The sequence below is a fragment of the Hemitrygon akajei genome, chromosome 10 (genome assembly GCF_048418815.1).
Source record: "Hemitrygon akajei chromosome 10, sHemAka1.3, whole genome shotgun sequence".
In the NCBI taxonomy this organism is placed as follows: Eukaryota; Metazoa; Chordata; class Chondrichthyes; order Myliobatiformes; family Dasyatidae; genus Hemitrygon; species Hemitrygon akajei.
The window spans coordinates 53720954-53733379 of record NC_133133.1 but is presented as its reverse complement, the minus strand read 5'-3'; the positions used below and the strand labels follow the sequence as shown (position 1 = coordinate 53733379).

At 41.0% G+C, this 12426-nt stretch overlaps 1 protein-coding gene across 5 annotated transcripts in view; it reads right to left on the bottom strand.

Annotated features, from left to right (window-relative positions):
• The window catches only part of rbmx2 (RNA binding motif protein X-linked 2), a 39904-nt gene that overhangs the window by 15270 nt on the left and 12208 nt on the right, over nt 1-12426 (bottom strand). For 2 of the 5 annotated variants that reach the window (XR_012100535.1, XM_073058295.1), the window contains exons 4-6: nt 11069-11198; nt 8923-9115; nt 7681-8333 (exon numbers count right to left, since the gene is read on the bottom strand). Coding sequence is in view for 3 of the 5 variants with exons in the window: in XM_073058295.1 (XP_072914396.1) it covers nt 7714-8333; nt 8923-9115; nt 11069-11198 (943 nt within the window). In the remaining 2 variants the exon portion in view is untranslated. Of the gene's footprint in view, nt 1-1644; nt 2855-7680; nt 8334-8922; nt 9116-11068; nt 11199-12426 lie in introns of those variants that run through there. The other 3 variants (XR_012100536.1, XM_073058293.1, XM_073058294.1) reach the window with 3 other exon arrangements.

Genomic DNA, 12426 nt, shown 5'->3' with positions numbered 1-12426 from the left:
TTATGGGACCTTGTCACCCTTTCTACCTGTCATTAGTACTGGCATGGACTATGACCTCTGTCAGCTCACCCTCCCCTGAAGAATGCTATGGACCCTATCAGAAATGTCCCTGTAATGCAACTGGAAGGAAACATGTCATTCATGAATCTGGTTGTTGTCCACAGAATCTTCTGTCTGTTCCCCTAACCAACGAATCCCCTATCACAACTGTTCTCTTCTCCCCTTCCCTTCTGCGTCACTGAGCCAGACACAAAGCCAGAGACCTGGCTACTGTGGCTTTCTTCTGCTAGGTTGTTTCCCCCCCCCCCCCCCACCCACCATCCACCACAACACTATTCAAATAATCTACTTGTTACTGAGGGGGGCACCCACAGTGGTACCCTTCACTGCTTGTTTAACCCCTTTTCCTCACCCAGTTACCCGTGTCCTGCATCTCAAGTACAAGTACTTCCCTGTACCTTCTGTCAATCAACCCCTCACTCCCGAATGATCTGGAGTTCATCCAGCTTCAGACCCCTAACATGGTCTATGCAGCTGAGTGCTCTTCTTACAGGTGTAGTCATCAAGAATACTGGAAAAAGAAGGGTCCTGAAGAAGGGTCTCAGCCCGAGACATTGCCTGGTTACTCTTTTTCATAGGTGCTGCCTGGCCTGCTGAGTTCCTCAAGCATTTTGTGTGTGTTGCTTTGCATTTCCAGCATCTGCAGATGTTCTCATGTTCGGGATACTGGAGATGTCACCATCATCCCACATCCTCCAAAAGGAGAATTCTACTGTCTTGCCTCATATTCTTGTGTAAAAAGAAAGAAACTTGCCAGAGACACACCTCAGCCTCTGCCTCTTCTCGCCAAAGCTTCAAGCTCCCTCATTCTAACCCTGGCCCACCGTCACAATGGCCACTCTTCAATTGGTTACTCTGCTTAAATCTAACTTCTTTTTATTGGCCCTTGCCAAGTTCCTAATTTCCCAACAATCTCAAGTGCCACCGAATGTCCCAACTGGCCCTGCTCGCTTTTTAAATCTTACGGTCACTCACCACAACAACTTGCACTATCTCAAGCCCCCCTCCCCACACCCCCAATTCAGTTCTTGATCCCTGATCTTAACTAAACGCAAATATAAATATCAGTTACAGCAATTTAAGAAAACTGCCATCTCACTGGAAAAGTGACAATAGTATGGTGGACGATTTTAATTCCTTCCAGGTCACAAAAGGTAGCCCTTATGCAAGAAAGGGAGACAGCTCTACAGATGGCATATAATGGTCCAAATAAGTGAAAGAAAAATATGTACCAAAAGATCCTTTTACAACCAATGGATCAGAATTCATGAACAGCATTCCAATTTGAGTAGTAAGGGACTTTTAAAAAATATGACAAAAGTTGAGTAATTGGGCACATATTGACAGAAAAACTGCTTGACATATATTCAAATAATTTGGCTTTTCATTAGAAGCTCCAATTTACATTACTCTTCAGCCTAAATAGGTCTCTTTATCATTAGCAGTATATGTTGAAAAGCAACTATTTCAGATTCAACCTGCAATTGTGATAAAAAATACACACATCATTTATTTTCTATACAAATTTAATCATAGTATTCACAGTAATTGAAGACATATCAAAGGATCTTTGTTAAAAGAGAATAACTGTTATAATCCACTTTTATTAATATTCACAAAAATTGTACTGTTGATGTTACATGATGTTCATCATACATTACCGGTAGTTAAAACTTCTTTAATGTGCAATGAAACAGTTCTGTAACATAAGCAAAATTGGGCTTTGCAAAATTGTTCCTAAACACCACCAGACTTCACACCTGAAAGAAGGCATAAAGATGCAATAAATAAATGAGTTAATTTCTTATCTAATCTGAATTTTGTGGACAAACACTGTTAGTCTGACGCAGCTAATTACCCCAGTTCAAAAGGGCTTAGGAATAGCTATGAATGGATTGTTCAGTCACTGGCCTGAATTAATCAGTATTTTCTATTTTATTTCAGAACTCTAGCATTCCCAATTACTTTACATTTGTATTAACTTATTCATATATCAATATTATCTTCTTAACTAACACCATTTACAACACCTAGTGTTATAACAAACTTAGTTGTAGGACTCTGGCTTAGAAATTCTGCTTTGGCAGTAAATGACATTCAAAAATTGAACCCTTTTAAAATGCTTCCAACCCAAGTTTCTACTCAAAATGATTTACTTTACCTAAAAATCTACATGAAGCAGTGCAACTAGGCAGGAGTGGGGAACTGACAGGGATGCAAGAGGAAACAAATAGGATTAGGCTGAAGGGTTTTTTTCCTGGTTGTATTATTCTACAAAATAATAAAACAATAAGCAACACATTATTATTTCAGCACTGTTTATAGGCAGAAACACGGGAGACTGGAAATATTTCTGAAGAGTACTGAGAGATGATTTCAGCCATTAAGCATCGGTGCTTTAACTCTGACAGTTACTTTACAAATGTACTTACACAGAACCTCCCTGAAAAACACCAATCATTTGGATAAAATATATCCTTTCAAATATATTTGAAGACATTTTAGACTTTGCTTCTGCAATGAAGTACAGGAGATGCTATACTGTATCGCAGCTCTAAAAGAAACAATAATTTAGGGGGTTGCTAAATTGCTACAGGTTTTAATGGAAAAGAGTTTTGACACCAAAGGCAGATGTGTAGGGTTCTGTCAAAATGTAAATAACATTTGGCTAGCTGACAGCATTACTGACTTGTCAATATGACTCTTACCACCAATATTGCCAGTTCAGTAAGTATGGAGGTGTCTATCCTGGCTTCTATGATGTACAGCTGAGCCCAGCATCAGGGGCTCCCTCCTAACATAGAATGAAAAAGCAGTAAGGGGCAGCCACTCCTAAATTGTGCCAAAATGCAATTAAATAGCAGAAAAATGGAGCATCACATTACATTCTGTGTTTGATTACCTGAAAGTTGATCACTGAACAAATGCTCATATAAATAAATAGCAGCTACAGAAATTTAAGAAAATTACCATCTCAGATGCAAAGTGACAATGGGAGCGTGGTCAATTTTAATTACTTCCAGATCACTATAGGTAACCCTTGTGCAGGAAGGGGAGACTTTCTAAAAGTGAAATATAATAATCCAAATAAACAAGAGAAAAATATGCATCAGAAGATCCTTTTACAGCCAATGGATGGGAATTCATGTCAAAAATCCAATTTGAGTATTAGGGACTTTATAAAATATAAAAAAAGCTGAGTAACTGGGCAACCAATTTGGTGATGGAGCCTACATGGTGGCATCTCTAAGCTGGCAACAGCCCCATTTATTTAAATACACTTTAGAATATATTCATCAAACACTGAGTGTCCCAGGAGGGCAGCAGTTAAATAAAACCCCACAACTCTTTGATCAAGCCAACTTTCTTTTTGCAAATGTGGTCAGCCAAAAAGCTTCAGCTAGGTAAGTTGCTCTCCTTTATTCTTCACCTGTTGGTGCATAGTTAGCGCAGTGAAAATGGCTGCAGGGGCTGTGTCATGTTCTACCTGCAAGATGTGTTCTTTCTGGGCGACCTTCAACCTCCCGATAACCACATTTCCACCAGGTTCACCGAGTTGCAGCTCCTTGAGAGCGTGTTAAGGAGCTGGAGCTGCAGCTCAATGACCCTCAGCTCATAGGGGAAACTGAGAAGCTGACAGATAGGAACTACAGGGAGGTCATCATCCCTAGGTTGCAGGAGGCAAGTAACTGGGTGACTGTCAGGAGAGGGAAAGGAAATGTGCAGACAGTGCAGAGTACTGTAGTAGCCATTCTCCTCCATAAATAAATATGGATACTGTTATGGGGAGTGACCTTCTGGGGTCAGCCTCAGTGACTGGGTCTCTGCCACAGAGTCTGACATTGTGATGGTGGGGGGTGGGGGGGGGAAGAAGAGGATTAGTGATAGGGGATTCCATAGTTAGAGAAGTAGGCACAAGATTCCGTGGACATGAAAGAGACAGTTGCACAGAGCTAGGGTCAAGGACATCTTGGATCAGGGCCACTGCATTTTAAAGGGGGGAGGGTGAGTAGTCTTGATACATATTGGCAGCAATGGCATACATAGGAAAAGGACCTGAAGAGAGAATTTAGGGAGGTTGACTGGGAAAATCAGGTTGGTGCTGGATCCCAAGAGACAGAACTTGTAGAATATCTGAGGTGGCTTTTCAGAGCAGCTAGTGGTTGAGACCACTAGGGAAAAAGCTATTCTGGATTGGGTGTTCTATAATGAATTGGATTTGATGAGGGAGTTTAACAAAAAGGAACCCTTAGGAGGCAGTAATCATAATATGATAACCTTCAGCCTGCAATTTGAGAGGGAGAAGCTAAAGTAGTACAGTGGATAGTGGAGTAAAGGGAATTATAGAGGCATAAAAGAGGAGCTGGCCAAAGTTCATTAGAATGGGACACTAGCAGGGATGATGACAGAACAGCAATGGCTGGAGTTTCTAGGCGAAATCTGCAGCATGTATACATCCCAAGGAAGAAGTATTCAAAAGGCAGGATGGCACAACTATGGCCGACAAGGGAAGTAAACAATAATGTAAGAGCAAAAGGGCATATAATAGAACAAAAATTAGTGGGAAGTTAGAGGATTGGGAAGCCTTTAAAAACCAACAGAAGGTAACTAAAAAGCCATGAGGGACAAGATGAAATACAAAGGTGACCTAGCCAATAATAGCAAAAATGATACCAAAATGTTTCTCAGATATATAAACAGAAAAGAGGGGTGAGAGTAGTAATCAGATCACTGGAGAATGATGCTTGAGAAGTAGTAATGGGAAATAAGGAAGTGGCGGATGAACTAAATGAGTATTTTGTATCTGTCTTCACTGTGGAGAACACTAGCTGTATTCTGGAGGTTCAAGGGTGTCAAGGGCAGGAGTGAGTGCAATCACTATAATGAGAGAGAAGTTGCTTGGGAAGCTGAAAGGTCTGCAGGTAGGGAAGTCATCTGGACCAGATGGACTACACCACAGAGGTCTGAAAGAGGTATGTGAAGAGACTGTGGAACATTAGGAATGATCTTTCAAGAATCACTAGATTCTGGTATGGTTCTGGAGGACTAGCAAATGCCACTCCACTCTTTAAGAAGGAAGAGGCAAAATAAAGGAAATTATTGCCCAGTTAGCCTGACCTCAGTGGTTGGGAAGATGTTAAGTCAGCTGCTAAGGATGAGGTATTAGGGTACTTGGAGGTACACGCTAAATTAGGCTGAAGTCAGCATGATTTCCTTGAAGGAAAATCTTGCTTGACATGGTGTTTGAATTCTTTGAGGAAATAATAAGCAGGATAGATGAAAGAGAATCAGTGGATGTGGTGTACTTGGATTTTCAGAAGGCCTTTGACAAGGTGCCACACAAGGCTGCTTAACAAGATAAGAGACCATAATATTTATTTATTTATTGGGATACAGTGTGGAATAGGCCCTCTAGGCCCTTCAAGCCATGCCACCCAGCAATCTGCTGATTTAATCTGAGCATAATCACGTGACAATTTACGATTACCAATTAACCTACCAACCAGTACGTTTTTGGACTGTGGGAGGAAACCAGAGCACCCGGATGAAACCCATACAGTCATAGGGAGTGGCAGGAATTGAAACCTGTACTGTAAATTGCTGTGCTAACCATTATGCTACCATGGCACGTGGACAGAGCATTGGCTGATTGGCAGGGGGCAAAGAGTGGGAATAACAGGTGCCTTTTCTGGTTGGCTGCCACTGACTAGCGGTGTTCCACAGGGGTCAAAGTTGGGACTGCTTTTTACATTATATGTCAATGATTTGGATGACGGAATTGATGGCTTTGCGGACAATACAAAGATAGGTAGTGTTGAGGAATCAAGGGGGCTGCAGAAGGATTTCAACCAACTGGAAGATTGGGCAAGGAAGTGGCAGATAGAATACAGTGTTTGGAAGTGAATGGTTATGCACTTTGGTAGACGGAACAAAAGCAACGATTATTTTCTAAACTGACAGAAAATTCAAAGATCTGAGGTGCACAGGGACTTGGGTATCCTCATGCACAATTCCCTGAAGGTTAACTTAAAGGCTGTGTCAGTGGTTAGGAAGGCGAATGTAATGTTAGCATTCATTTCGAGGGCACTAGAATATAAAAGCATGGATGTAATGCTGAGGCTTTTTTAAGGCACTGGGGAGGCTTCTCTTGGAGTACTGTGAGCAGTTTTGGGCCCCTTATCTAAGAAAGGATGTGTTGACATTGGGGAGGGTTCAGTGGAGGTTCAGAAGAATGATTCTGGGAATGAAAGGGTTACTGTATAAGGAACATTGATGGCTATGGGCCTGTACTCACTGGAATTTAGGAAAATTGGTGGGGGGCAGGGTGGAATCTCATTTAAACTTATCAAATGTTGGAATGCCTAGGTAGGGTGGTTGTGGAAGAGATGTTTCCTACAGGGTGGGGGTGGGGGGGGGTGCGGTCTAGGACCAGAAGACACATCTACAGAGTAGAGGGACATCCACTTAGAATGAAAATGAGAAGGAATTTCTTTAGCCAAATGGTGGTGAATTTGTGGAATTCATTGCCACAGGTGGCTGTAGAGGGGAGGTCGTTGGGTGTATTTAAGGGGTAGGTTAATAGGTTCTTGATTAGTCACAGTGTGGAAGGTAATGGAGCGAAGGAAAGAGAATGGGGTTGCAAAGGAAAATGGATCCACCATGATGAAATGGCAGAACAGACTGAATGGGCTGAATGGTAGAATTCTGCTCCTATTTCTTATGCACAGTTGTAAGTCACTGAGGAAAATTATCACAACGGAATAGCACTGAAATATCAGGAAATAAACTGTATCTTGAAATGTCACGTCATTGGTTTCCTGGGCAATAAATTATATGCACAGCTACGTCCTTGGTGTTTATTCTAGAGCAGAGAGTTCATAAGCCTTTCTTACTTACTTTCTTACTTAATAATTCTCTAATGAAGTGAACATTTCATTGTTTATGATGGTTCAAATCCATAAATATCAGCAGCAATACAAAGTGGAGTCAAAAAAGATGGAACTTTTTCCATAGATGGTCCTAATATTCCTCATCCATTCATGTCATTGTAATTTTACAGGTACATTAAACACCTAAAACCCTCTGAAGCCAAGAGCAGCATGCTCACATTAGATTTAATAATGGAACTATTTTCTATTTAACCTGGTACTATAAATATCAGATAAGAGATGTTAGAGATATTAGTAATTAGAAATTTACAGAATCGAGTGGATAAATGCCCATCCTGGATGGAATGCAGTGACGACCACCAATTCTAAATCTTTGTTGAGCTAACTGGTCTTAACTGGATGAGATTTAGTGTCTCTTAGGTCACTAATCAGGAGGATTTTAAGGGATAGAAATAGGAAAAACACATTTAAATGCTATGTTTACACAAGTTATCAAATAGATATCTTCAAACCATATTTACAGGAAAGGCCTTGCAGTATTAACAGATCTTTCATGTTCCTTGATATTTGCATAATTTCTTTAAACATATAGAGAGATTGCTAAAAATACAGAGTACAAACAAGCAGATAATACCAGAACTTTTTAAAATTCTGCTTACTTTAACTTGGATTAAAATGAAACTCTGAACATTTGATTTGACTTCAAATGGTAAAATAAAATTTAGTTTACCCATAGAAAGCTTCTCATTTGCTTCTTTTATCATCAATCCCTGTGGTCATCTCTTTCTTTATAACGACTGCCATTGGTGTGCTTACTTCTCCTCTCTTTACTCTTGGAACTCTCACAATCTGAATCCCTCTCCTCTCTCCTGTTGTGATCATTCTTCCTGTACTTGTCTCGATCATCATGCTTGTTCTCAGACCTCTCTTTTCTCTGCGTTTTCCCTCGTTGGTAACTCTGCCTTTCCTCTTCATGTCTTGTCTCTCTCCCATCGCTGTAGTTGCATCTTGAGTCTCTATTTGACCTTTCACTGCACGATCCTCGGCTATTTTGATCATTTCTTCGCCGCTCGTCCCTCTCCAAGTTCCTAGACTGATTTCTCTCATCCCATTTCTCTCTATTTCTCATTTCATCTACTCCATCTGAGTGCTTTCTTTTATTTGTTGTTGCTCTTTGGTCAACACTGCGTTCCCCATGACAGTCTCGGTTTGTGTTGGCATGCTTCTCATATCCCTCATCCTCTCTTTCTCTCTTAATTCTTACTGCTGGTGTAGGCGACTGACTTCGGAGAGAGGTCTTGCCAAATTGCTTGGAGCTTTGTTCTTCCTTTTCCAACTTCAGTTTTCTCTCCTTTTTTTCTTTCTTCTTCTTCTTCTTCTTTTCTGGAAATCAAATATATTCAGGTGATTCTGTGTTCAAGATCAGAGACAATGGTAGCTGTAAAACATGGATATTTCTAGGAACCATCAGTAACCACTATTCAAGGGGATATGTAGCCAAGTAAAGCACTGTATTTAACGCCAATCTGAGGAAATCACCAGTTTGATAATTCTATTACCTCTGCGGCGGCAAAATCTGTAAACTTATTGGTGTAACTTGATGCAGTCAGTGCTGAGAGAGAATTTTCATCCTCAGTTCGTCATTAAATGAGTGTGGATGGGTGCTTAAAGGTTGGCAGACACTAGGCTTACTGAGAGGTCAGCTCACATGCTATACAACACCATGAATCTTTGAAAATACTTCCATAATTTCTATCTCCAATACCTCCAAGGCTAATTCTTCCTAGTACTCTGGGATGCAGATCAAACCCCAGGGATTCCCATTAATTTCTTCAGTACTACTTTTCTTTTAGTATCAATAATGATTTCCTTTAATTCCTCCATTCTCTGACGTTAACGGGAAGTTATGGTCGATGGCCTCCCTGTAATGACACCCCTCGAAAAGGTTCACCCATTAATTCCCTTTCCACACCTTTTTTCCGTTTTTTAGTTGGCACCTCACTAGCAGTCTCGTCAGGGGACTCAGAGGATGCTGATGCTGGAGGAGGTGCTTTTGGTCCACAGCCTTCCTCTCTCAGTGTTCTTGTCACGACATCGATATCATCTCCATCTTTTGGAGGGCGATAGTTGGCTACATGGTCAACACGGATTGTCCTTCCCTTAATCTAAAAGGTGAATACATGTAGGTTACAAGAACGTGAGCTAGTAGTCTACATTCAGCTGACAGTTCAAATCATATTTACCCTGCCTTTCCCATAACTCTTTGGACCTGGCTTTGTTGGACCTTGGCCTGTCTGCAAGAAGTTTCCCTTCCGATTCCTTTTGAATCTATCTCCTCTCACCTTAAACCTATACCCTCTAGTTTTTGGTTCTAAAGTGCCTTGAAAAAGTATTCAGCCCCCACAACTACTTTCACCTTTTTCTAAATTTAAAATATATTGAAGCAGGAATTTTTAAGCTAATCTACAATATATTGTTCACCGTGTCAAGTCAAAAGAAAAAATATACTAGTTACCAAAAATTAAAAACCAAAATTGAGAGTTTGAAAAAGTATTCATCTCCTTTGTAATTACGCTAACTTCTCTCACGTGCAATACTGTATATTACCTGGCCAACTCACTCAATTTGTGGGCATACTGTAGAAAATTAGAGGAAATTTTCAATGAACTCATAATACTTTCTGTAAGGTCCAACATTACAGTAAATTTTCAACAGAACAAACTAAAATGAAGACAAAAGAACATTCAGAACAAGTCTGGAAATGATAATAGAGAAGCACAAATCTGGGGAAGGGTATGAGATTATCTCATTTTAATTCTCAGTTAAATTGATCAATATCCCTGCTTGTAATACTCATTTATGTGAACAAAGGGTTGGGGGCTGAATACTTTTACAAGACTCTGTATTTCCCTGGGGAAAAAAGACTGCGTGCATTCATCCTATCCTTGCCCCTTATAATAGGCTTTGGTCATTAGTTCCAGCCTGTATGAAGAGAATCACCACAGGAAGTGCATGTCTAAAAATATCGGCTCCAGGTTTAGCTTCAAGTCTTTCCTGCCCATAGAAACATAGACACAATACAGGCCCTTCGTCCACAAAGCTATGCCAAACATGTCCTTACTACCTAGGCTTACCCATAGCCCTCTATTTTTCTAAGCTCCTTGTACCTACCCAGGAAATCTCTTAAAAGACCCTATCGTTTCCGCCTCCACCGCCCCCGCCGGCAGCCCATTCCACGCACTCACCGCTCCCTGCGTAAAAAACTTACCCCGACATCTCCTCTGTACCTACTTCCAAGCACCTTAAATCTATGCCCTCTCGTGCTAGCCATTTCAGCCCTGGGGAAAAGCCTCTGACTATCCACAAAATCAACATCCCATAGTTTGCACCACATACAATAGTCATCTATGCTAGGACTAGAAGGTGACTTCTAACAATAAGATTCAGCCAAAAAGAAACAAATATTTGTAGGATTACAGGAAATAAAAATTTTAAAGAGTAAATGTATTAGGACAAATGAATCTAAATAAAGTCAGTCTGAGAAGTTACTTGGAGAAGAGCAGGAATGAGCAAATGTGGTACTTCCATATACTGTGCACTATACTGTATATTCCATGAAAAGTTTTACATTGAGTAAATCAGAACAATGCTGACCCACTGAATGATACAGTTTGAATAAGCTGGAAACTTAATTATTGAATTTGTACCATGTACCAACAGCCTTCATATATAAAAACTACTCCCAAAACATTATCATCTTGGTCCTCTAGGGCTGAGGAAGCAAGTACAGTATCACTTGGGCTGTTGTTAATGCACATCCCTCAAGGAAAATAGCTAAAAGATTTAAATGGATCATGTTAATAGTAGATAGCTTTCTAATTTTTTTCTTTGCAGGGTAAAATAGCATTTACAAGTTTCACAAAAAAACCTGTTGCTAGTTTAAAATAAATAGCAGCTTATTTCTAATGTAATTATGAATGCAGATTGGTGCAGAGTTCAAAAGGATTAGTTGCTTTTCACATTGGACCCAGATCAAGCCTGCCTTTATGGAAGAGGCAGAGGTATATGAAGTGACATTCAAGAGAAGTATGTGATCCAATTCTGACTTCGACACTCACCTTGATTCCATTGAAGTTGTCCACAGCTAAAATGGTGCTCCTCTGATCTTCATAACAGAGAAAGCAGAAACCTTTTGACTTCCCGGTCTTCTTGTCTCGCACAAGATTGATGTTAACAACCTCCCCATACCTGTCACAAGGAAATTAATGGTTCACTGGATATCATCCTCTCTTCCAACTGCAGCTTCATCAGAAATTGTGCAGCCCCCAACTCCTCCACAGCAATCTCATCTGTACATGTTGCATCACACTCAGTAGTCCTTCACTCAGCTTGATTGGAAGGGATTAACCTCTGATTTCTTCCTCACCCACCTCCACTCTGCAGTATCCCGTCAATCCCGGGTAGGGGTGGTGAGGAGGCAAAATCAGAAAAGTAAATTAAGAAAATTGCTGTTGATTCCTGTCACCAATTCTGCACATTCTTACTGGAATTGACATCAGAAACACAGTACATTATTACCTCATAATACAAAAACTGTATTATATGTACCGTTTATGATAAATCATGTTCCTCCATCTTCCCTTTTTTTAACACCAGTCCACAGCCTCAACACAATTAAGCCTTGTCTGGCTATTCAGCGGCTGATAATACAGAATCTGAGGCCACAAACCAGGCACGCCCAGGATCCTCTTCAGTTTGCGTATAAGGAGAAGGTGGGAGTAGAGGATGCTATCACGTATTTGCTGCACAAATCACTCTCTCACCTAGAGGGGGTCAGTTGTGCTGTGAGGATTACATTCCTTGACTTCTCTAGTGCCTTTAACACCATCCAGCCCAAGATCTTAAGGCACAAACTAACGGAGATGGGAGTAGACTCTCACATGGTGGATTGGATAGTGGACTACTTGACAGATAGACCTCAGTATGTGCGGTTGGGAGACTGTAGGTCTGACACGGTGGTCAGCAGCACAGGAGCGCCGCAGGGAACCGTACTCTCTCCGGTCCTGTTCACCCTGTACACATCAGACTTCCAATATAACTCGGAGTCCTGCCATGTGCAGAAGTTCGCTGATGACACGGCCATAGTGGGGTGTGTCAGGAATGGACAGGAGGAGGAGTATAGGAAACTGATACAGGACTTTGTGATATGGTGCAACTCAAACTACCTGCGTCTCAATATCACCAAGACCAAGGAGATGGTGGTGGACTTTAGGAGATCTAGGCCTCATATGGAGCCAGTGATCATTAATGGAGAATGTGTGGAGCAGGTTAAGACCTACAAGTATCTGGGAGTACAGTTAGACGAGAAGCTAGACTGGACTGCCAACACAGATGCCTTGTGCAGGAAGGCACAGAGTCGACTGTACTTCCTAAGAAGGTTGGCGTCATTCAATGTCTGTAGTGAGATGCTGAAGAT